This window comes from Silurus meridionalis, chromosome 24 (genome assembly GCF_014805685.1).
Source record: "Silurus meridionalis isolate SWU-2019-XX chromosome 24, ASM1480568v1, whole genome shotgun sequence".
NCBI lineage: Eukaryota > Metazoa > Chordata > Actinopteri > Siluriformes > Siluridae > Silurus > Silurus meridionalis.
The window spans coordinates 6940328-6967450 of record NC_060907.1 but is presented as its reverse complement, the minus strand read 5'-3'; the positions used below and the strand labels follow the sequence as shown (position 1 = coordinate 6967450).

Genomic DNA, 27123 nt, shown 5'->3' with positions numbered 1-27123 from the left:
ACACTCCCTCTCTCTCTCTCTCCTGCACACGCTCTCACTTTGCACACAAGAAACCCAGTCAGTGTTGAGTCTGCTTGCTCACGGAATGCTTACACCTCGCGTGCCCATAGTGGAGACACTATTCTCGTCTCTTCTCTCTTCCCTCTTCCCTCTGTTCCCTCTCTCTCTCTCTCTTTCTCTCTCTCTCTCTCTCTCTCTCTCTCTCTCTCTCTGACAGAACTGATTTGCTGATAGGACTTCTGACCGCCTGAAATCACGTAAGTCTTTCATTCTTATGATGATTCAACATTTTTTATGTTGCTACTGAATTTCCTTTATAAAAAAGTTGGCTATAGAAATGTTTTATATATGTATATATTTGTATACCATAACACACACACATACAGTATACAAGTACATATACAGTATATATATATATATATACATACAGAAATCAGATAATATATATACCCAAATTATTTATATAGCTTGACATGTACAGCCAGGGTAAAAGTTTTGTCAGAAATAAGATACACATAATAAATATTATAGCAGATTTTTATGATATTTGATTACTTGCCACAGCATTCAGTATACATAGTACAATATGGAATATATGTATATGTATGTAATGTGTATACACACACACACACACACACACACACACACACACACACACACACACACATATATATATATATATATATATATATATATATATATATATATATATATATATATATATGTGCATGTACTACTATACACTTCTTTCTTATTCTATTCTATAAAAAACAAGATTTCTTTTTCTATTGTTCTTTATATCTGCTTTTTTTTAACACTACTGAATTCCCATTAAACAAAAGTTCTAGCTGTAGAAATGTTTTTAATATACAGGTAATTACTTTCCACTCATATATAACTATATAACTTATATAACTTATATATATATATATATATATATATATATATATATATATATATATATATATATATATATATATATAAATATATAAATCATAAACATTTTTAAAATTTAAAAAATCTGCAAAATTTCAAGAGATGGTTTAAATCATCGTACACTTGGTCTAATTTTTATTCACGTGACATACAACGTGACATATACTGTGTTTATGTATGCATTAGATTTAGAATGTGCATTAGAAAGAGGAACACACTTCTACATGTATAATAACAGAGTACAGCCGTGTTGTTCACATACTGTTTCCTTCTATATGTAATATACACACATATCGGACCAAAATTTAGCATAATCATAGACATGGATTTTTACTAGTACTAATAGACATGACAGGCAATTTACCCATTTCTAACGTCTCTCGATCAGCAATGAATTAGTGGATAAATGATAAATGGATGATTGCAATTATCGATTACATGCATTGCTCATTAGTACACTTCATTGATTTAATGGGTCTGTTTGGCTTGAACACATGTATAATGGGTTGTAGGATTGTCTGGTGTAGATATAACATATCATCTTACCTTGATCTGATAGTCAGAGTAATCAAATCTACCAAATCTGAGTGGAGAACATGATGTAGGTAATTAGTTACAGAGCTAAAATGGATAAACTCATTAACTTTATCTAGAGAGAGAGAGAGAGAGAGAGAGAGAGCACACTCCCAAATTTTGAGGAACATCTTCCAAGAAGAGTGGAAGGAATTATTATATATATATTCACACACACTATATTGCCAAAAGTTTTCATGGTGCTGGCTTTGTGCACAGGGGAACTGTCATGCTTTTTTATTATACCACATCATATACAATTGAGTGCCTCCAGCTTTGTGTTAACAGTTTGGAGAAGAACCACATATGGCAGGAAAGGTCAGGTGTCCCAAAATTTTTAGCAATATAGTTTATATAATGTATATTGATTTTTGGACACAATATTTTCTTGCTATAGTTTTTAATGTGTCTACTTATAAGTAATAGTCCCTGCAAATCAATACAGACCCTCTGACCCCTTTAATGAAGCATTTCTATCCTCATGACCATGGTCTTTATCCAGAATAAGGGCTCAGAGGGCTCACTAAAAGGTTTGGTCCGGATAAAAAAGATGCAAATCATACGCTATGGCTTTTCCAGTGACCAGCTCTTTAAATCCCTGTGTGATTTGTTTGAGCTGTGTATTAGGCAGGGAACGCTATTCGAGGGAAGAATGATAAGGTGTTCATGGCTCCAGGGAAGTTCCAGATACATGCAGAATTGTAGCTAAGCTAAGGCATAGTGAAGTACAGTAAAATGCGTAAAATCTGTCTATCTTAGGTATGCACTTTATGCAAGGAAAATACTAAAAGCTACTTTACACTGTGCTAGAAATAATTTCAAAGCAGCACAATTCATACTGTTTCTAACATTCTGGTGAATTTTTTATGCACTTTTTATCCTGCTTTGATTTGCTCTTCTGGGGAAACAGTCCAATGTTTTATGAAGCTCCCCATTTCTTTTTTACCATTCAGAAATGGTTCCATCAGAAAGCTGCAACCGCTATCCATCTAACGACCCCCTGAAGAACCCTCAGAGTCGAATAATGTGCTCTACATCACTGCTCAGTATGCGCCTCCATTTTCCTTACAGCATGCTTGCGATTCTACCGTTCCCATTAATAACTGGTTATATAAATGCAGACAGATATTTTCAGTTTTTTTTGTTGTTTTTTTTTTATCGTTACAATTACCTTCAAACCTGCTCTACGAGCCCACTGTTACGGACCACACGCTCATTTACAAGCGCGCAAAAAGACATCGGTTGAGTCATGAGAGTGGAGAGTCACCTCAAGTCAGCGTCCATGAATTTCAATCACGGCTGATAACGTGGAATTAGTTCGCTCCTGCCTCACACCGCACACATAATTGAACATTAATAAGCTAAAATGTAGGGTTTCCTGCTGATTCCACCGTCTCATTCATAGCCTCTGAACGTATTACTTCAGAAAGATGAAAGAAGCAAACCAGACTTACTTTCACCCTCATTCCTAAAGTCTAACTTGAGATGGAGAGATTCTCCCAATAGAGAGATTCACCTGGAGCATGAAATGCAAAGGCAAATGCAAAAATCTATTGTAGCTCTGTTTCACTTTGAGTGTTTTTAGTGAAAATTAGAACTTCCCACAAACTACCTTTTCGTACAATGTTTTAATTATAGTCATGATATCTGATTAAGATGTAAGTTAATTAGTGCATTGTGTGAGGAACGAAACGCGACGGGGTGCGCCGTTATAGGAAAAGAATTAACGACGGGGTGGTGCGTTACGGCTCGAAAGTTGATTAATAACAGCATGCCCTGAAGTCTTTTATTCCTTTGCCACACCGGAGTGGTGCTTATAGAAACCCGATTCCCTTCTGACCAATCGGATTTCAGAATTCTGCTGCGTTGTCATTCATCAGTGTACTCTATTATGCAGAAACTTCAATCATTATTTTTTTTATTAACTTAACTGAATTTTAGAAAATGATTGCGATCACCAGGGTGACGAATGTCATTCTGGACCCAATGATGGATTCTAGTTCTTTATTTTAGTTACACAAGCTTATTTCTGTCACTAAATATAAACCAGGAGGTACAAGGCATTAAAAAAGCCGTTATTTACAGATAGTCTGGAAAAGATTTGGTACAAAGTTAAAAATAACATCAGTGATTCTGCAGAATCAAAGATGACCCTCAGGCTTTACCAATAACTTTAGAATTATTGGCACCTTCGTGGATAGGATCAACTATCTGTCATTCATGTTTGTTTTTTCTCTACTTCTTTTTAAAATTATGTTATGATAATATAAATAAAGTCCCCAAATGACCTCAGAGTCTCCTAATTGACCTTGAATACTCTCAACTGATCTCAAAGTCCCCTATAAAGACCCCAAAGTCTTTTAAATGATGACAAAGTCTCTAAAATAACCTTAAAATACCCTCATAAAGACCCTAAACTCTCAAATTACCTTACATTCTCTGACCTCAGAGTCTGCCATATGCCATTAAAGGCACCCATAAAGACCCCCAAGATCTTTTAAATGACCCAGCAGTCCCTCAAATGACCTCAAAAAACCCTCATAAAGACCACAAAGTCTTTCAAATAACTTTAAAATCTCTTAAATGACACATTTGAACACAATGACACAATGAACAAGTAATTATTTTTTTTCTTTTTAGAAAAATGTAAATTTTTATTGTTGAAATTGAATATGATGTCATTTAATTGCCGTATTAAATCAAAATACAAATACAGTGCGTTCAAAAAGTCCCTCTGCAGTGGCCACGTAAAGTAGGTTATGGGAAACTATTCTTTTAATGAAACATAATTATTATTGATTGACTTTTTGACTGCACTCTATATAACTAAAAATATTAAAATCTATTTCAAATTACTTTAAAAAGGGTTAACACGCTGTGCTACTTTTTCTTTATGTATAGAAATGATCGTTGCTGTTTTCTTTAGCCTGAATCTCCTCCTCGTCCCTCGCTGTTTTCTTCCCGTTCCTCCATTTTTAATTCTGCAGCGTCTTCTGTATTGACCTGTCCAGAGAGCTCCAGAGTTTAGCGGGTGGTGCATCAGTAAAAATGGTCCATGGGAAACACAGTGTTCCGTGTTTGGTTAAATAGACTAAATTTAGTCAAATACATTTCCCTAGATGAATTTTTGTAATTGAATTACTCAAGTTATTTGCTGCAGCCTTAATTCAAAGTAATACACCATAAAACATACAAACTTACAGAAGAATTTAGCCACTAGTTTGCATGATGTTATTGTCACAATGATTGCCATATTGCCTCAGGATGCCTATTCACACTCCATAAAATTTGTAATACATGAATTTGATGAAATTAGAAAACAACTGGTAAAACACCAGACTCTCTAACAACAGATAGACCAATTCTCATCCATTCTTGGGTAAAAAAAAAAGAAAAGAGGATGGGCCCAACCTGACAATATATTACGCTTTCTAATCTTAACAAGAAATCATTGGTCAGGAAATTAGCAAGAATGAAACAAATACTCTTTCTGCCTTATCAGTCCTGCTTCCTTTTATGAGCTTGTTATCGGACTCTTGATGAGCTGCATGAGGTGTGGCAGATAACCAAATAGTGACAAAAAAAAACATCCCTGAAAATTATGTGCACTCAGATATGTGTTAGATTTTTGTGCATTGAATTTTACATTCAACATTTGAATCATTACCGTGATCAAACCGTAGCTTTTTTCAAAGAGTTCATTGGAATAAATGTAAAAGAACAAATGGAGGCACAAGAGAATCTCAGGAGTGTTGGATTCTTGATGATTTTCCGAAAATTGATTTGTTAGTAAGCTTCATAGTTGACTCTCTTCTTTTTCTTCTAACATATAAATGAATGCTTAGGAAGCTCCTCCATTATAGCAGAGCATGATGTCTGATGAGAACACGAACAAAATGTAATAATGATGAGCGATGTTGCCGTAGCCAAAAATACACCATTGCTTTCATGTGCATGATCTATGTATGCATTCCCCAACATCTGGCCAAGAAACCACACAGCAGCCTAAAGTTTAATTATTTATAATCCCCTTTAAAAAAAGATTTTTGGATTATTATATGCTTTAAACTGCCTCAAGTTAAAACTCGCCATTTTGCACTTTCACCTCGCAGTCACAGGAATACAGAGCCAGGGGTGTACAAATTATAAATGCATTAGGGTTAGTGCACCAGGCAAGTGAAAACTTTAATGCGCTACCCCTGTGCTCTGGAATGCACATGGAACCCTAATTAAGTAGAAAAATGGTAGTGAAGGTAGTAATGTATTAAAGAGCGGCGAGCTAGTTAGCTGGCTAAGTTGATTAACACCGACACAAACTTGTGTATGATGTAAATTCCTGCATATGGCACGATTGTATAGACAGTAGAGATGGTTAGATTCAGTGATTCGCATCAGTGCATCCACATAAATGTTGTGATGCAACGATGTGATGCAACGATGTGATGCAACGTTTGCATCGGATACAAGTTGGCGTTTGTATCACGATGCAACGTTTTTTAACATGATTGCATCTGTAAAAAAAAAACGATTAATTTATATGTAGAGAGTGAAATTTAAGGTTTTAAACAGTGTACTACAACTTTAAATAAGATCTGGAGATAATACCGCTAGAACAGCGATTTGAATCGTAGAAAAGAACAGTTTTAGCTCCTGATATACAATAAACCAAGTGTTGTGATCTCCCGAGCTACTTGTCAGTGTCGTAACTGCAGTGGTGAGAAACCGATCGGCAGAACAACGACAAGATCCCACGTACGCGCATGGGATAAAAACAGTAAAGCTACCGTATAACCACATGTGTAACAAATATATAATTATTAGTAGATGAGTTATACTGTTATTATTTATAAAGTGACCAATGTTTTGTTAATTATATGTAGATTGATTTCTCGTCGCTAAGCTGTTTCTCAAGCGCATTCCCTCAGCGCCACAGCTGCTACGTGAATATGACGTAATCCAACACTACGGAGACGAGGCATGTCCTGAGAGTCACATAGAATACAGATGAACATGGCAGAGGTAGAGTTGCATCTTCTTAGACACCGAACAGGGAAAAAGAACCTCTGGTTTTATTTAATCTTTTTTCTTGTTGCACTACAAAGGCTTTTTTTGTGAAAGGGGCCATGCCTTAGAAGTCAACTTAAATAAATTTATGATTTGCTGTCTGTTTGAACCGAAGAAATAAAAGTGAACTATCTGTACCATATTTTTTTAATTTACAATGAATCAAATCGAAATCCGATCGTAAGAGTGGTGAATCATATCACATCGCACATCTGCTCATATGTCTCTTGTCTATCTATTGATTGTTTAGCTAGCTGGCTAAGTTCATTAGCATAGACACAAATGAGTGTGTGGTGTACATTCCAGCATAGGGCATGATTGCATAGAAAGTATATTAGAAGCCACACCTTCAGTGGAAAGTCGTGAAATTTCTTTCGATCTGGGAAACCCTCATGCAAGTAGAGATCATTGTTTTTGTTGTTGTCAAACATGTCTAAGGACCTGCTGGCTTACACATTACAGTGTTTGTCATATTTAACATGATTACTTTAAAGCTTTGTCTAAAGATACATATGTTTATCAACCCATTAAGAAAAGGTTCTCTGCTAAACTTTGGCGTTATTACGGGAAACGTCCAATCGAAGCTTTAAACCATTTCCAAATATACGGATTGTAATCCCCACAATAAAAAAAAAACAATAAAAAAAAAAAACAGAGGTTTCTGCCCGGATTGAAGACGCACTCTTTCTCTCGCGTGGGTGATGTGAATGGAGGAGAAGCACATTAAGATGCGCATTAAGAGTGCACGGCTCAGTTACTGACAACAGATAACAGCCTTGAGCTGTGGATGATGATGAATTTGCGTCCCTCTTCCCGCTGGAAGAAATGCCGGCAGTACGTCTTTCAGGAGTTCTTCCCACAAGGTTGCAGTCAGATGACATGACACGACACGGCACGAAACGAAACGACTCAACCGTTCCCTGTCCTTTCATGAAAGTGTGTGCTGACAGTGATATAATGGTATGCGTTTCGAGACTATTTGTATCTCCACACTAACGTGTACTCCGTGGCATATTTCCACACACCTACTAATCTTATCGTTGACCGAATGTTACTTATTAGTCACGCAAAGTGCCTTCTGTGTTGGATAAACAAAGCAATTACTCCAGAAGCACCATTCACACCTATCTGCTGAGATCAGCATACGGCTCTCTGAACGAGGCAGGTGTCTGTAGTGCAAAGGCACGTTGTATTTTTGACGTTTGATCTCTGATTGGCAGGCGAGTGCCTCGCTCTGTTCTCTCCCCCGCCCTCTTAAGACAATTACCTCTCCCACGCACCTACTCATAGTGCATATGTATAATCTGTGTGCTGTGCAGACTTTATTCACTCATTCCTCCAGTAATCTCTCTTTTATTTCATGTGGAGTTAATCGGATTTTGCTTTAAACAGGCCCTACAGAAAATTCAGGTTTTCTCCTCCATCTGCCATCCATTCAATGCCAAATTGAAATGTTGTATGAGTTTTCATACCTGCTTAATGTTGGACAGACTGTAGATGCACTGATCTTTTTACTTAATTGAAAACAAAGGTATGTACCATGTTGCCCAGTATATACTGGGTAACAGCCTTGGTTTGTCGAAGCTTGGATTTTACAAGGTGTTTGAGATTCTGTTGTCAATCTGAGGTTTGTCAATTTAAGAACCTGAATCCTAAATGTGCTCCAATAGTACAACTTCATGGCCTACTGTGCCAGCTGTATAATGGTTGAAATGACAGTAAATGCCACTTAATCCGAATTCCAAAAAGCGTTTCCATCCTCTGAATTTGTAACTTCATTCGGAAAAACGTACAGTAGCTCACAAAAGTGAGTACACCCCTCACATTTCAGCAAACATTTTAGTAGATCTTTTGAAGTGACAATACTATAGAAACTTGGATATATTTTAGTCAATGTGCAGCATGTATAGATTTACTGTCCTCTGAAATTAACTAAAAAATACAGCCATTATTGTTGAAATAACTGGCAACAAAAGTGAGTTCACCCTAAGTGAACATGTCAAAACTGTGTCCAAACTGCTTTAATCCTCCTTGGCATGGAATTCACCAGAGCTGCACAGGTTGTTGTTGGGATCCTTTTTTCACTCCTTCACAATGACATCTCGGAGCTGCTGGATGTTAGGAAACAACCTAGATTCTTCAAGGTCTGAATTCTACAAGGTGTTTGAGGTTCTGATCCATGTTGTCAAACTGAGATTTGCCATTTTAAGAATCCCAAAGGTGCTCCAATAGACTCAAATCTGGAGACTGGACCAAAGCACACTGAACTCGTTGCCACGTTTCTGGACCCACTGTGGGACTACCTGTGCCTTGTGACTTTGTTCTTTATAATGATAAGGTAGTCATTAGGAACTAGATAAATTATGGCTTTAAAGAGATGAGTGTGGTCAGTAAAAATATGTCTACACTAATCCGGATAAATAAAACAACAGTGTTTTTGTCTAAAAATGTCCACACCTTCGTTCCAAATGTTTCCTAAATGTTGCTCATCCACATCAGATCACTCTTCGATCTGCGTTATTTCCGCCTGGCATTTATTTACTTTCCTGCTCTTTCTGTTGAGGACATGATTAAAAATGTTTCCAGAAGCTACGTTTTTGTAGACTAAAAACGTCGTCTCAGTGTGGACGGAAGGCAAAAAATATGTTTTTTTCACACCAGATTCTGACTGATCAACATTTTGTCCACTTTTAAATTGAGAATGAACCCATTGTACCTCACTTATTGATACCCTGTATCATCAATAAAAAACTCAGTAACCCCTCAGTGTATTATTTTTTTTGTTGTAGTTCCGTGTTTTATGTAGCACCTCAATCCTAAGGGAAGTTGTTTCAATTCATGTTTACTGTGCCAGCTGTGTAATGGTTGAAATGACAGTAAAAGCCACTCAACTCGAATTGAGCAAGCCGTTTCCATCCACAGCACTGCCATTCACTGGATGTTTTTTCTTGATTGCACCCTTCTGGGGACTGTTGTGTGAAAACCTGAGCAAATCAGCAGTTTAAAAAGACTAAACCGTCTGGCCTCAGCCACTATGCCAGGGTCAAAATCACTGCAATCGGATTTTTTCTTCTTCTTATAATCTCATCCCGCACAGTTTTATACCCCGCATTGCCGCCACTCGGTTGGCTGATTGGGTAATTGCAAGAGCAAACACAATTTACAAACGCGAGCGCTCTGACACAAATCATATCAAGCATTGAACTTACTTTCAGCTAATTGGATGTCGTGGAGAGGATTAAAAAGGAAACCCTGCTTTGATTATGAAGGTGAAGGACGAGAGCCAATTTGATCCAGTTCCAACTTTTAGGGAGGTGAAGCCGATCCTGACTTTCAGAGCTCTCAGTCTGACAGGGAATGTGAACGGGTTACATAATTGGAGTGAATCCCAAAGAGTGTGGTATATACACATTTAGATTTTGGTCATAAATACACAGAACACTACTAGGAAATACACCATCGCATGAAAAACGTTCTAACAAGCCCTACACAAACACAATTTATTTCAACCTCCACATGTTTTAATTTATAGCATGTAGGTTGTGAGATAGGATGAATACAGTGACACTAGGATGTAAGTAATGTTCAGGTGGTTGTTTATAGAGCAGTCCGGAGAATAAATCTATTTTTTTTTATTATTTGCCACGGATTCATCACTGGCAAAGATGTTGTTAAGGTGCCTTCTGCTCCTGAGTTTGATGGAAAGTTTCCCAGAGATTGGTAATCCTGCTGAGGCAACACTTTACTCAGGATATTTATTAAGCTCTTCAATCAGAAGCAGTGGCAGATGATGATTTTTCCCCCCTCTGTGTTTAGTAAAAAAAGAAAAAGATGTGGTCTCTTCCTGGAAAATGATCTCGAGATAAACCAGGCATTAAGACAAGATGTGAAGAAACTGTAAAGGATATACTCAGAAAGGTATTTTATTTTTTTACACTCTTTAAGGATATGTGTTTTCAGGCAGACTGACTACTTAGAAAGCAGTGAATTTATTTGATGATATTGGAATATGTGTCTAGATGGCTGTACCGAAAGAAATTATTTTTTTTTATTTACAAATTATTATTTTCGAGCGAAAGAAAAACACTGCAGACTTAAATTGTTTTTAGAAAAAAGCTTTAGATCGTATTACTTGTTACTGCAGTGGTATTCTTCTATTTTCTTATAACTATTTCTCCTACCCCGAGCTTTAGGCACTCCACTCAGGGGAAATAGAGAATCTTGTATTTTATTGTACACTTTTCTGGCAACAAGCTTCAGGATCTTGAAGGTAGTTGTCTGATAGCTGTAGCGCAATAAGATACAGAGGCAAACAAATTGGGTTGAGTGGCACTTCAATCAGTAAGTGGTAGGTAAACTAGATAATCTTGTGTGTTTGCTAACAGGCTATGAGACATGAGGTCTGTTTGTTCTGCCTTATTAGTGAAATTACCTCGTTCGGTGGAGGTAGGGTGTTTTTTTCGAGTTGTACAAACTCGTTTCAACTCAAATAGTGGGTACCTCAAAGGTGGAGGTCTTATAAATAAATAAATAAATAAATAAATAAATAAATAAATAAATAACCCCCCCCTCCATACAGATTTATTTTATGAAAGATATTTTTTATGGATTATTTATGACAGGCTAATTGTTGAATTAATTAAACCAAACTAAATATAATTGGACTATAATTTACTGTATAGAAAAACTATAATTCAAGTACACCATATGGACATAAGTATTATGTCATTTGTGGTTCTACAAAGTTTAAGGCACATAATTGTAATGGATGTCTTTGGATGTGGTAGTATAACATTTTCCCTTTTTTTTGAACTAGGAGACCAAAACCTGTTCAAACCTGACTTTGTCCTGTGCACAAAGCCAGCTCCATAAGGATATGCTTCATGTATGTTAGAGTGAAAAATCTTGAGTGGCCTGCTTTAGAGCTCTAACCATATTGAACAGATTGTACCTGACTTTACTAACACCTTTGTGGTGGAATGAGCACAAATCTCCACAAGCACATTCCAAAATCTAGTGGAACATCTTCCCAGAAGAGTGGGGGTTATTATAACAAAAAATGGAGGCTGACTGTGGAACGGGATGTTCAAAAAACGTTTGTCCATGAATATGTTTAATAGAAAATAAATAATATCTTTGATAGTAATCAGTTGTGATTTTGACACTGGTCAAATTCTTGAAGATTCCACCAAATTAACAGACTGTAGTACAAATAAGTCCCTGTTTACTGAGTTTGAAGAGCATTAAACCCATTAAAAAATAATTTGGTCATGCTTTAACATTTAATTTGCAACCTTAATGGTGAGGAAAGAGAAGAGCACATGTTCCTCGAGCTGTGACGCTTGTGTTCCTGAATATTTGCCACCGATAAGCACCGAAGTGCAGTTGAAACGCAGAACGATCGATTAATTGTAGTTTAAGTCTCCTGCTGGTAGGCTGCTGAATGCTTGCAGCTTTCCACTAGCCCGAAACCCGAAGGACCTCTTGGCTCAGTGTGACTGATCCTTCGTCATCTGCACATCTGGCAGAGTGTTTCTGAAAGCTTTCAAACCCCCATCCAAACTAGCTCTCCCTTTCCACTCTCCACCTCAAACTCTATTTTTTATATTTCCTTTTCCCGTTAGCCAACGACAAAAAGAGTCACCTGACCTCCTGAGCCAGTGACATGAAGTGTGCTTTGCTTGAAAAATCAAACTCTTTACTTTTACAGAGCTCAAACCAACGTAGTGATGGAAGAAAAACCCACCAATGAGAATATAGTTGATAACATGATCAATTTTTAATAATCATAGAGAAAAATCTTTTTTCATAGGAATACATTGAGTAAGCACTTAGCAGTCATTAGAACTTTTTGATTTTCTTTTCTATTCCAGACTTTTCAGATTTTTTTTCTCCCTACACAGGTTTTTTTTCCACCTATTTTTTATATTTCATTCAGCTTTTATTTAATCCAGATGAAGGCCAAAACATGGCGCAGAACGCGAGGCAATCACTCGTCACAGAGAACAACAAAAAAAAAAACACCTCAGTAATGAATACACTACGCTATGATGAGTGCTCCGTGATTAAAAAATAATTTGTTCGGGAAGACCGGTGAGCAGCAAATAAAACGGGAAGACTGGGGCTTTATTAATTAATCAATTAAATGAATTCCCTCTGATGCTTTGCAGTTACCTTCAATCTCGCAGCTCTATTCGAGACATGCGACACAGACAGGGATTTAAACGTCGCGGATGAAAACCGGGCCATAGTTTGTGCCGGTTAAGAGTGAGGACGTAATATTGAAAGACACACAGTCCCACCTCTGTGCAAAACCCGCAGAACGCAGGAACGAGAAAAGTAATTATGATTTGATAAGAAAATCCTTTTTTTTTTTTCATTTGTAGTCATCATATTCCTGCTGTGAATTATGCAAGCACAATAATTTAACATTTTGCAAATCAAACCTCGGTTTGTGGCTTCTGGTGGACTTAGTAGTTGGCGTTCAACGTTAGCTTTGTCACTTAGGTCTTGTACGTCCTTTAAATGTACTGTTACAAAAGCAGTGTTAGAAAAAAACTCATGAGTAGAGGCTAAAAACCAGCTCTTATGGCTGAGTAGTTATCGTTCAGGGGACAAAAAGAAAAGGTTATGAGTTTAGAGACTGTAATCATCAAATCTCTCAGAGGAAATGATTCATGAATTTTGACATGGTTTGGGTTTTGTCTCATACATGTACGAGATGGTATCAAAAGTTTTAGACTAATGGTGTTATCTGGAGCTATTCTGAGCATGTGCATGTTCCGCTTCAAGAGCGGAAGAACATCGTCGGAAGATGCTGAAAGATCAGGAACACCTTTGCAAGCATGCACCCTGCTGACCGTTGGCTCCTGCAGACTTCACTCTGTTCCTGAAGATGAAGATTTGGCTCAAGGGTCTCTGTTTGGACACCGCTGCAAATCACAGAAGGTGCTTGACACGCTTTGAAAAGAAGACTTCCGGGACACTTTTCAGAAGTGTCAGGAACGCTGGGAGCGCTGTATTGCTGTGCAAGGGGACTATTTTTTGAAGGTGATAGTGTGTAAATGTAAATACATATAGACATTTCTTGTAAACAGAGCTAATTTAAAAAACATTTTGATACCACCACGTTAAAAAGACAAGCAACTGAGATTCCTGTATCTTTCCAAAAACATAGAAGAGATCACGACACTTTCTGGTAAATTAGTAGTTGATAAAATGATTGCAGTACGTTTCAGAAATGGACAACATATTCCAAATTGTCAAAATGATAATCGACATGTTGACCAACCATTTCAGTGATATACTGGAGTGATTTTTACACACTTGTCGGAAATATCCAACTGTATAGTTGTAAAGATTTGGCATCACTGCCTGCATGGTGGTTCTCCTGCTTGTATTGGTTCACTGGTGTTCTCCAACCTGTACCCACATACAGTACACTATATGGACAAAAGTTGGTAGACACCTGACCATAAGAATGGTACGTGCTTCTTTTTGAACATCCCATTCCACATTCAGTCCCCATTTTCTGTTAGAATAATCTCCACTCCTCTGGGAAGATGCTTTACGGTAGCGAGGTTGCTGGATTGCAAAAAAAAGTTATACATCAGAAGATCAAATGTGTGTTTACAGCTTATAGCATTATTAATTCCCAAGGAAATAATAACGAATCATAAAATAAAAGTTAATCAATAATTGTACATGATGACGACAAATAAGGACAATGATTCACAACAGAAAACTGTGTACAATGATATAAAATAACAAACGCGAAAAAAATGAGTCCATATTGTTTATAAAAAACTTTCAGTAGATAGATCTAACCTAAGAATGTCAGCACAGATTATTTACAGTAGACCTGCTTTCAGAGATATATAGGAATGACATTTATGGGTAAAATTTGTTCAGCCACACTGCCTACTGCAAGCTGTGAGTAATTTTTTACAATAACAGTTTGACCATGAGTCATACTGAGAGGTTTGATATACAGTATATGATCCTAGATGTCCACATTTGTTTCTTCGAGCAAGAAACCCTCAACCTTCACTTGCTCCTGCTTTGCTTGGATCGGATTCTGTCTTAATCGTGAAGCGCTTGGGAGAATAAAAATCAGCTGAATTAATACACATCAGTTGAACGTTCAGAGGAGAGAGAGTCTGCTCTCGGCGACATGAAAATTAGCAGCCTGATTAGCAGGATGGCATGCTAATGTGATCTAACTGGCATGGTCCAGCATTGGGAGAGACATGTTTTTTTCATCCAGCCCTGTGTCTTTTACTTTGGGCTATCCAGTACAGCATGTGGACAATGACATGGGTTGTCATGATAACAGCATTTTGACTCTGATGCCAAATATAGCATCAGAATTTCTGCACATCAGTAATATGGCAACAAAAAAAAACAACTATTTGTGCAATTTCACTCATGTAGTGGTATAATACAACATAAACAGTATTTTAGCTAGCAAATTAAAACGTGGGTTTTACATAATAATATAATAATTAGTAAGCTGATAAAGGTAAGACAAATTCTAGCTCTGGATATATTTCAGAGCTTTAACAATGGTTTAAATTGCACATCCCACCCCCGGTGGATATGGCTGAGGGTCAGGAAGGGCCATTAAAACCAGACTGAAACCTTAGTGCAGATAGTCCTTCATGCAGAACCAGGAAGTGGAGCTGGAACTGATCCAATGTTTCTAACAACCATAACCCTTGATGCACTGTACAACTATGTACCCAAAACACCCTGCATTGTTGCTACCCTTAGGATTGATTCCATCCAGGTAGGAGATGATCAAATCATTTGGGCTTCACCATCTGGTCTTTAAGCTTTACTTTATCCATGTAGGATGAGCTGTAGTACGACTTACTAAACCCTCTGGAATTTAGGATTGAGTCTGTCCAGGTGGGAGAACATCAGTCAGGTCTGATTTCTCGCTCTGTATTTTGGGCTTGACTTTGTAGGAAATAGGAGGAAATGCTCAACTAAGTCAGAAACTACCCTCTGGACTTTGGACTTAACTCTGTCTATCTGTCTATGTAGGATAAGCTTTATGTGTGAATAAAACTCTTTTGAACAAGAAAAGAAAGAGCCTTATTAGGTCTGACTAAACCCTCTGGACTTTAGATTTGAGTCTGTCAAGGTGGGTGGACATCAATCAGGTCTGATCTCACTCTCTAGCTTGACTTCATCCAGATAGAAAGGTTCATTCCATGTAGAAGATAGTCAAACAAGTTAGATTTCACCTTCTGGACGTAAGGCTCATCCTACCTCTGTCTAGGTAGGATGAGCTTTATTAGGTGTGACAAAATGCTTTTGAACTTTAGGTTTGAGTTTGTCCAGGTGAGAGGACCTCAGTCAGGTCTGATGGATTTTTTTGGCTTGGCTTTGGTTATGTAGAAAGAGCTCAAACATGTAGGACTCTACTCTCTGTACTTTAGGCTTGACTCCTTGACTCTGTCTAGGTAGGATGAGCTTTATTAGGTGTGACAAAATGCTTTTGAACTTTAGGTTTGAGTCTGTCCAGGTGAGAGGACCTGAGTCAGGTTTGATGGATTTTTTTGGCTTGGCTTTGGTTATGTAGAAAGAGCTCAAACATGTAGGAATCTACTCTCTGTACTTTAGGCTTGACTCCTTGAGTCTGTCCAGGTGGAAGAACATCAGTCAGTTCTGACTACCCTCTGGCCTTTTTAGGCTTGACTTCATCCAGGTAGAAAGATACTGTTCAGGTAGGAGATGCTCAAACAAGGACTCCAGCCACTGGACCTTAGACTCTATTTATGTAGGATGCGCTTTATTAGGTGTGACTAAACACTCTGGACTTAAACAAGTTGGTATCCAGCCGCTGGATGAGCTTTATCAGCAACATCAGTGCATCAATATTCTGTTTTCTTCCCCAGCATGGAACTCTCTGGTGCAGCAGTGAAGTACCCTGCTAGCCAGGACACTGCTTGCTGTCATTAGTAGCGTTCCAGTTCGCCTCAGGGGCATGTGCTAATATTATCATTATTATGTTGAGTGCTAGCCATGATGCTGAATTGAACACAGAGTTCTTGCTCTAGTTTGTATTCTGATATACTCTGATATCCTCAGTGCCAGAATTTCTCAAGGAGTGCCTTTTGACTGACAGAGTAACAGTCGCATCTATAAATGGTGCACTTTTATACATTTGCGTGATTGAGCTGTGGTTCCACTAAAACTGACACAGAGCAATAAACTCTTCAAGGTTTTATTAAAGTTTGGCGAAAAGCCCAAAAATGTTATTTTGAGTACATTTTCGGAAACGACCGAGCCATGCCAGTGCCTGGAAAGGAGAGGTATAAACTTATAAACTTTGAAGTTTTAAGAGGCTTAAATATTTAAGGTTCCTGTGGCTGTGAGGAGAAAAAAAAGTAAACCACAGAGCAAGAGGAGAAGAGACAACTAATACAGCATGCAAAACATAGTGTCTGGTGAAGGTTATGACACGAAAAGCATATTATATAGTGTGTCATGTGGAACAGGAGTAACAGTGGTAAGCATATCAGACTGTGCCAGATGATCTTATTGGGTAAAAAAAACAATCAGAAAAAAAAAAATAACATCAAGTTAGCATGGGATTGAAAACTCTTTCGAACACGCAGGACTGAACATGTCAGAGTAACCCACTGGCACATCCAATAACAGTAGATATACAATATCAATTGTGTTACATTCTTGATAGAATGCTGTTGGAACAGTTAATCTTGGTTATTGTTGTTCTAAATGAAACAACCAATAAATGCTAGCATGGTTTATAGGTGTATTGATAAGTGTGTTCTCTTCAAGGATGACTTTGCCTTATTTGCAGAGGGTCACTGGATAGTTTGGTGAAAATGCCTCAAAGTGATATGCTTTGGCCTTCACGGTGATTAGATCTGAACCCATATGAACACCTATGAGAGATTTTTGATGTGACGTGTTAGACATCATCATCGAAACACCGACTGGCGGAATATCTTTTTTTGGAGAACAGTGTTTATAGGAGGAATCAGCAGATTTGCTGAATCGATTCCAAGGTGCAATAAAACTATCCTGGAGGTTTGTGATGTCGCGAAACCTTACTATGACACTTCGTGTTGATTTTCTGTCATTTGAAACCCATCTGTATCTTGTACTTAAACCCAGGATGCAACATGTTTCAAAGCAAACTGATGCATCTTGCCTGTAATGTTTTTATCGCCTGGCAAAAGAAATTTACGGTGCAGCATTTTCCTTACAAAGAAAAAGCTCAGTGCACTCTGGGCTCTGATAACAATGATTTTATTGTAAATGGTAAAAGAAATGTTGCGCCTCCATGGTTACAATTGTGAGATTCAGAGATATGCAGGTCCACAGGTTGATCTGGGCTAATCCAAGTATCAGAATCAGTGCATGCAGGAGGAGTGGACAAGGCAGACAGGACATAAAGCATGCCACTCAGAACTGCAGGGTTTATCATGTGGATACAGGATTTTGTTACCACCATTTGTTTTTCAGCTGGCAAAGATGTGGCTTCAAATAAATATCTCAGGAGTAACTCTCTTAGATATGTATATACTATCAGTTCCCTCATCAAAGGATTACATTCTTTTAATTATGTAGATGTGAATAATGTGAAAGAAAAACCATATACCCTACATATTTTTAAACATAAATGAGAACGATATGATTTTTATTTTTACACATAAATGGAAGGAAAGACAGTGTCTCATCTGCACCAGATAAGCAGAATACACATCACCTGGGGATTTCCCAAGTGATAGAAACTCTTTGGCTACATCTACATTGATCCGGACAAATTTGAAAATCATCTTTTCTGTATTTCCTTCGTCCACACTGATGAAATGCAGCGGGTGACAAAAAGACATGGAAAGATGTCCAGCACTACCATTAGCAAAAAACTGCCAGTTACCAGTGCGACCCAGGTACATCCATTTACTGTCTGTAGAAGTCTATATTGAAGAATTGCCAGTGAATTGCTTTTGGGTGATGAGTCAAAATTTGAAATATTTGGCTGTAGCAGGAGTCAACTTGTTTGCACTGGAGAGTGGTACAATAATGAGTGTCTGCAGGCAACAGTGAAGCATGGTGGAGGTTCCTTGCAAGTATGGGGATGCATTTCTGCAAAAAGAGTTGAAGATTTGGTCAGGATTAATGGTATCCCTAATGCTGAGAAATACAGGCAAATACTTATCCATTAAGCACATACCACAAGGGAAGCGTCTGATTGGCCCCAAACATACAACCAATGTCATTAAGAACTATCTTTAGTGTAAAGAACAACAAGGAGTCCTGATCTCAACATCATCGAGTCTGTCTGGGATTATATGAAGAGATTTGAGGCAGCCTACATCGACAGATGATCTGTGTTTAACTCTGCAATATGTTTGGAACAACCTACCTGTTGAGATCCTTCAAAAACTGAGTACCTAGAAGAATCGATGGTGTTTTTCAGGCAAAGGGGGCTCATACACAAATATTTATTTGATTTGGTTTTCTCTTCTGTTCATTTATTTTCTTAAATTTTTAAAAGCATTCTCAATTTACAGCATTTTCTGTCAAACTTTTGTCTCTAAACAAACTATATGGCGGGGGTTTGAGAGCCTTGTTAAAGATTAATGTACACTTTGTACAACCTGCCGATTGCATTTTCTTCGAAGGGGACAGAATGTTCACTCACAGCTCCTGAGAGACGGAAAGTAAATATACACTGTTAGACATGACACGGGGCGTTAGTATAGGGAAGTGAGGGACCAACGATTTTTGGCAAACATTTAAAAAACACCAGTGTAAATGGAAATGGAAAATACAGTTTCCAGATCTATGCCGATATATGCAGCCTTAAAAACCCTTCATTTTTTAATGCTTCATTTCAATAAACCAGGAAACGTGAATTGTATTAAATTAAGAATTTTATATAAAAACAATTCACTCATTCCCTAGTGTGTGTATGGAGTGTGTTCCTGTTATCCTGCTGAAAAAGCTTTATGGACAGATCAAGCTGTTTTGCCATTAGCAATAATATTAAGCCATTATCCAAGTTACCCAGTAAAATCAGTTCACATGTTACAGTGGGGACGAAGTGTGCGGTTCATAAATACATTGCAAAAATTGCGAAATTAGAATTTGTTCCAAATTTCTTACATAAGATACATATATAATTTTTAACAAAGGGTTAATTGCAGGAGGTGGCTGCTCAGTGGTTAAGGCTCTGGGTTACTGATTGCAAGATTGGGGGTTCAAGCCCAGGTAACGCTAAGCTGCTACTCTTGGGGCCCTTGAGCAAGGCCCTTAAACCTCTATGCTCAGACCCCAGCTTCCTAACATCGCTAGGATATGTAAAGAAAAAAAATTTCTGTGTGATCAATAAAGTACTCTAGAAAAAACTCATTGTTTCTAAGTATCAGGAGTCCAGTGGTGGATGAAGTACATAAACAATATACTTGAGTAAAAACAGAGATACAGTAGGTAAAATATCACTTCAGTAAAAGTGTCCCTTGAAACTTTTACTTTAAATATTTGCCTTCAAAAGTACTATGGTTTACTGTGGCTATAATGTTCCAATTATCATTTTTGTCACAAGACCCTTTGCTTAATTGACTAATGTTACTCCTAACACAGTGATATATTAATAGAATGATATTAACGAGTCAAAGTTTGATTAATATAAATCACAATTATCATGAGCCCAAAACTTTATTTTCAACTGCTTCAAAAAATCGTCTTTCTAAGCCTTTAAGTTTTGAAGTCGGAGCCTTTCTCTGTTTCATGTAATCCAAGTTTACAATTATTTGATTTTTTTCCAACCTTGTCCTACTAGACTTTCTAGAGTGCTGGTATAATCTATCAGTGTGCCATGCTGTTTTGTACTTTCAGACTGCAAATTTGCCTTCAGGAACACCTGCAGCTGAATCCAACCGAACCTTACCTGCTTGACAACTTCTTCATTCTCCCTGTACGATTTGTTTTTCATGTAAAAACAGCCGGTTTTGTATTAAATGCTAGAATCTCTGTCAGCATAATATTCTCAGCAGTGTTCTCACAGGTAATGACAGGACACATCCGGACCCATATAGTATCTGTAATAAACACTATTTTGGTGACGGTGGCTGTTGTGTAATTTATAGTTCTGCTGCTTGAGGCGCCGTGCGATTTCCAATTAGGCACTGAAGTCATGCTCTGAAGATATTACTGATCGTGACTCAATAAAAAGCAGATATCAGTGGATCAAACAAACATCGACAGCGCTTAACTCTTACCGCCTCACATCGCGCATACATTTATTTCCCTATACCAAGTATAGGGTGGTGGGGGTAACTTAATTGATTACATTTTTATTGGTAGAGCTATTTTAACAATGAAGATTGTCTCAAAGCAGCTTTACAGAGATTAAATTGTAAGAAAAAAAATTATGTTTGTCCCTAATGAGAGAGCCAGTGGCGACAGTGGCAAGAAAAAACTCCCTTAGCAAGAAACCAGATTCAAAAGTTAACCCATCCTTATCTGAGTGACACCGAATGCCCGTTCATTACAGTTCATCATTGTTACAGTGTGCAGTTATAGATGATTAAATGCAATCTGTGGTCCTGAGCCATTGTAGTAGACTGTTGACATTAAGTACAATCCAAATCCATCCTCAAGGCTCCTGTGTTGCTCCATAATTTACCCCCAGGTCGTTGATGCGAAACCATCCCCGGCACCATAGAGTGGCCTCCACTTTCCATTGGTCACCCAGCTCAGTGGTGAAGGCTCTGAGTTACTGATCAAAAGGTTGAGGATTGAAGCTCCGAGATTGTTAAGATTCCACACATGGGGGCCCTTAACTCGCTGTGCTCCAGGGGTGCTGTATCATGGCTGACCCTGCGTTCTGACTTCAGCTTATTAACATTGCTGGGAAACGCAAAGTAAGAATTTCACAGCACAAGGCTGCACACACATTCACAAGGAGCACCGACCTGCACAAGTCAGTGTACCAAAAGAGACTTAGTCCTGTGTACATCGGGAGCTGTGCAACCGGTGCTATTCTGACCACATGGGTTACCACATCTGCTGGAAACAACATGATCTCACTTCCGCACCCACCCTACTTACCTGATTTGGCTCCTGCGGACTTCTCCCTCTTCCCGAAGATCAGGCTCAAAGGTTGCAGTTTTGACACCATTGCGAATGGCAGAAGTTGTTTGACACGCTTTGAAAAGAAGACTTCCATCACACGTTCCGGAAGTGTCAGGAATGTTTGGAGCGCTGTATTGCTGTGCAAGAGCACTAGATAGTGTGAAAACGTATATAAATAAAGTACTTTCTTGTAAACAGCGCAAGTTTTGAAACATTCTGATACCACCTCGTACATGCGTCAAGTATAAATCACCAAGTACGAACGAACGTTTAATTCAGATCTTCACTGATATCAGGAGAAGAATGGAGCCACCAGGCAGGAGAAAAGAAGAGGAAGGTTTAGGAATAGGCTTATGTATGTGGTGAGGGAAGACGTGCAGGTGGTTGATTTGAAAGTGGCAGATGTAGAGGAAAAAGTGATATGGAGACAGATGAAATGGAGCAGCCCAAAGAAAAAGAAGAAGACATCTGTCCTTGCTGATTGCTTGTGAGAATGAATTCTAACACCTCATCAGTCTATACTGAGTGATTTGGTTTTCATATGCTTCCTCCGATTGTTTCGTGAAGCAGAATATAGATAAAAACGACTTACATAAATGGCCTAGATCTACAGCAGGTCAAACTTTGAATTAATACAGTAGAAAGTGAAGATTGAGCCTGTGCAGGGTTTTTTTTTTTTTTTTTTATCTAACACTTGTATGAAGGTTAGTGTGGGAGTGGAAGTTGGTGAATCAGTTGACTTCACATGCGTTGTGCATCGAGCTTTCTTCCAAGTGCAGCAATGTGCATTTGACAAAATGACTTAGTGCTGTCAAGCTGAAATGGCTTTTTCCTGAAAAATAGCATGTGTGTGTATGTGTGTGTGTGTGTGTGTGTGTGTGTGTGTGTGTGTGTGTGTGTGTGCGTGTGGTGGGGGGTTAAATGAATAAAAAAAGGATACTTGAATGTTATTTTGATGAAACACTGACCCCAGATGAAAGGAAATGTAAACATTCTTCATTAGCAGGAAATTCTTCCACGACAATGCATCATTTCAGTCCCATTTAAAGTGTGTTCAAATAAAATTCGAAGACAGAAAATATTCAGCGATGTTTAACATCCTGGTTATTTGTCACAACAAATTGTCAACAGTGAAAGAACCATTAAGGGCTGCTTTGAAGATGTGCATCTGCTACTTATTACAAAAAGAACACTCGATTTAATAATGATTTGCATTTTCTTTCCTCATGTCTCTGAGTTTATTAAAAAAAATAATAATAAAAAACACTAAAGTGTGTGTAATAAAATCTTGCAGTCATTTGTATAATGTAGTATTTATTTATTTGTTTGGTTTTTTAATTCTCTCCTCAGGTTCCTACAGTTATAATGAAATCCCTGGATCTGAACTTAATGATGTTGTGCATTTTGTTTTCTCATGTCTCTAAAAAAAGTGTGTGTAATAAAATCTTGCAGTGATTTGTATGATGTGGTATTAATCAAGCAATCAATCAATTAATCAATCAATTACTTATTTGATTAATTAACACATTTTTTGTTTATTTTTAATTCTCTCCTCAGGTTTCTCCAGATTCATTCTAAACCATGGATCCGGTCAACTGCACCTCAGTGGAGCTTTCTGATGATGCAGATGCCCGGATCAGTGGCAATAAAATTGCCCTCTGCTTTATGCTCTCCGTCCTGGCTGTAGCCACCACAGTCATCAATTCCATGGTGATTACAGCCATTCTGGTGACTCGCAAGCTGCATCAACCCGCCAACTATTTGATCTGCTCTTTGGCCGTCACGGATCTCCTGGTGGCCGCATTGGTCATGCCAGTAGGCATCGTCTACATAGCGGAAGAGACGTGGGTGCTAGGGCCGGCAATGTGCCACTTGTGGCTGGGCGTAGACGTTACCTGCTGCACGTGCTCCATCATGCACTTGGCAGCCATCGCCCACGATCGCTACCGTGCCATCACCGACGCCGTGGCATACTCGCAAAAACGCACATCTCAGAGAGCGGCCGTGACCATCGTAGTTGTCTGGGTGCTTTCCATCCTTGTCTCACTCCCCCCTCTGATGTGGAGGAAGATGCCTGATGCAAGCGGGGAAGGCGGCTTCATGGAGTGCATGATGGAGCACGACCATGTAGCCTTTACTGTGTACTCGACCTTCGGCGCCTTTTACATCCCGCTAGTGCTCATCCTGGTGCTCTATTACAAGATCTACCGGGCGGCGCAGACGCTGCGCAACCGTCGAGGCAGCAGCCGGCTGGTGAAGCAGTCGGTCAACAGCGTCATCCGGAGTTCGGACAAGGAAGCCCCACCCCTCAGTCCAGACACGCTCAGCCCCACCGAGAAGTCTTTCTCAGAGCCGTCGACAGATGGCGAGCGCGTCAAGATCACTCCCACCACAGGCAGGGTGTTCAAGAACCGACGGAATCCCGCCGCCAGGGAGAAACGGGCGGCCCTCACTCTCGGCCTCATTCTCGGGGCCTTTGTGATCTGCTGGCTGCCTTTCTTTCTCAAAGAGGTCATCGTAAACACATGTCCTTCTTGCAGCACGTCGGCTCTGCTGGCTGACATCCTCACCTGGCTGGGTTATCTGAATTCCCTCATCAACCCGCTTATTTACACCATTTTCAACGAGGACTTCAAAAAAGCTTTTCAAAAACTCATTCCTTTGTCTTGTACCCAGTACAGGTGAACTCAAGAGCCATGCGATTCTGGCTGTGGAGGGTCGAAATCCTAGGTTTATATTATATTAAAGTCTTATTTTTGAGACTGTTGAGAGTACAGAATTGAAATATTGAGATTTGTGGGTACTTCATAGAAAATATATACACAATTAGTTGGACTGGATTATTTTTCTCAATCCAAAATGGCATTAATTTATCCTGGAGCTGTGTTAGCCAAATTTGAGTAATAGGAATTTGCAATTGTCATCTCAGGACTAATGGTCAAGACTTATGCCAATTTTAAGAATCACCTTTCTATAAAGCTTGAACTTGGTCTCCATGTCAGCAACAACGCCATTCCCTCCCAAAGACAGGTTTATGAATCCGACATGTTCATGACTTGTTACATTCCCTTTTCATGCAATTCATTTTCCAAGGCAATTTGGATTCTGCCACCAGGATTGATCATATTGGTAACTAATGTAATATGTGCATGACTCTTCCATTGATCTAAATAATAAAATTTTAATTGTTTACCTTTCCCTTTAGAATTTATCCAAAAGATTCAGATGATATGGTCTGTGGCAGTGCAATGAGTTTGTACACAATATATTGCTTGTTCCTTTTCAGTTATCATGTAAACACCAGAGAACAGTTTTATCTGCAGTTGCATTCAGAATCTTTTATTTTGAATTAGTTTTCCTTCCCAATTTCATCAGAGGAAATTGCTCAAAAAGCAATATACTAGGACCTCGTGTGTATCAGACCACACTTTCACTCCCTCAAAATAAATTGTAGGTGGTACCCACCTCAAGAGAATTTTCGAGCACAACAGCACCATCTACAGGATAAACTGCAACACTTCCACAACAAGTATGAAGAATAAAACTTTTATTTACACAAATAAATGACAAATTATTTAAAAAGACAAAGCAAATCAGTCCTTAGACTCAGACATAAGCAAAACGCTCTCGACTGGTTTGAGACGCCGGTTTATAGTTTCCCATATGCTGCTCTTTACCACTGGGCCAAGAGGTGCACAGAAGTCCACCACCAATCACCATGAGCACAGCAGCTCCCCAGCATATAAAAATGGATGCCCCAAGCTCATATTTTTGTGATTGAGCCACCAAAGGATTGTAGAAATCTCTGATCACAGTGTTGGCAATCCAGCTGGGTGGCACGAGACTGAGAATCCCTGCCACGATGAAGAAAATCCCAGCAGCTGTAGCTAGCCTGGCCTTGGCAGGGCTTCGGTCCAAGCAATTTGTGCACTTGCCTCCAGCTACACTAGCAAGTATAGCCACCAGTCCCACCATTGGAACAATGACCAGAATGGCACGAGAGGCTTGAAGGTCTGAGGATAGAGCGAGCATCGAGTCGTAAACCTTACACTGCATTTGGCCGGTGCTCTGGACCACACAGGTCATCCACAATCCTTCCCAGACAACCTGCGCAGTCACAATGTTGTTGCCAATGAAAGCGGTAACACGCCATAGTGGGAGAGCACATGCCAGGATGGTTCCCAGCCAGCCCAGAACCCCCAGCATGGTCCCAAGCATCTGTAGCCCTGTAGACATGGCACTTTTTGGGCAGAGAAGGATTCAAACTGGAAGACAAAAACACAAGACTTGAATAAGTAAAATGCCAAATCAGGGTTCATTCTAAAAAGTGCTCCAGGCCACTGGAAAGTGCACAGAGAAACTAAATGGGACATTAAGATACCAAACAACTGGAAGGATTAGAAAGCATCAGCCTTTGCCCAAACCAATTAAGATGCATTGAGTGAGCATTCTTTGATTACAACTTGGCCTTGGTTACCCTTAATTATTTATTCAGTTGTACCAGAAAACAAGCACTCAAAGTCTAAACAGCTTTTTATATAGTTTGATAAAGAGGGTAAAAAGAGTGACAAACACCATTTACTCAACCAGCTTTAGGGATACAATCCCAGTTCTGGAGCACTAATGGGTTTAGTCGTACAAGCTCATTAACCATTATAAAAAAAATAAGAAAAGGGTATTTCTCATGTTCTATAGTAGAAGTTACTACTACAGATAAGAATTTGATACAAAACTTTACAATGTAGTGTAACTCAGAACTGCATTACTTGAAATAAAAGATGGTTGGCCAGCAATTATTAAAAATAAATGCTTACTTCTATGTAAATTAACACCTTAAGAATTTTTTTTTTATCAAATAGAAACAACTGTAACAGTTACATTAAACTCAATATTTCTAAACCAACAAAAAAAAACAACTCACCTGGAAACTTTAACACGTTTGCAATACAAATAATAACAAACAAACAAAAGCATAAGAAAATCCTTAAGTTACCCAAATGCTGCTGGTTTTACACGACACCCAATAACCTACAAGATACAAAACCTTTTACTTGGTCTATAGCTCACTGAATTTACGACCTGCTGTGCAGGCTTATATAGGCCCACTGACTCCTCATGCTAATTTCTCATTACTGATTGGTTCCCCTATACAAGCCTAATTAAGTCACGTGACAACCACACTAGTCACGTGATACGAAAGTCCACACGTGAATGAAGCAGAAGAAATGAGTGTAGTTTACATGCTTTGTTGCATGCAATATTATGGATTAAACGAATTAAAGATCTTTTTTTAGTTTATGATGTCTCGGTAAAAATTATAACAAAAAAAGTATACAATTTTATTTGTCATATGTACAGATGTCAGTGAAAGTTTGTACAATGAAAAGGAAAAAAGGAAAAAAGTAATAATGTGGCATAAGGAAGTTTTTA

At 38.6% G+C, this 27123-nt stretch overlaps 2 protein-coding genes across 3 annotated transcripts; one reads left to right on the top strand and one right to left on the bottom strand.

The window, feature by feature from the left end:
* Positions 1 to 185: 185 nt before the first annotated feature.
* htr1fb (5-hydroxytryptamine (serotonin) receptor 1Fb) lies at positions 186 to 25304 on the top strand. The gene is made up of 2 exons (XM_046837906.1): positions 186 to 257; positions 23251 to 25304. The coding sequence occupies exon 2, from the start codon at positions 23275 to 23277 to the stop codon at positions 24376 to 24378; it is 1104 nt and encodes a 367-aa protein (XP_046693862.1). The 5' UTR covers positions 186 to 257; positions 23251 to 23274; the 3' UTR covers positions 24379 to 25304.
* cldng (claudin g) lies at positions 25224 to 26805 on the bottom strand. Of its 2 annotated transcripts, none has more exons than XM_046837908.1 (2): positions 26687 to 26805; positions 25224 to 25958 (listed from the first exon to the last, which is right to left on the bottom strand). In XM_046837908.1, the coding sequence occupies exon 2, from the start codon at positions 25927 to 25929 to the stop codon at positions 25300 to 25302; it is 630 nt and encodes a 209-aa protein (XP_046693864.1). In that variant the 5' UTR covers positions 25930 to 25958; positions 26687 to 26805; the 3' UTR covers positions 25224 to 25299. The 2 variants fall into 2 exon arrangements, with proteins under 2 accessions (XP_046693864.1, XP_046693863.1); XM_046837907.1 differs by having other exon boundaries at positions 26615 to 26778.
* Between the last annotated feature and the right edge of the window lie 318 nt (positions 26806 to 27123).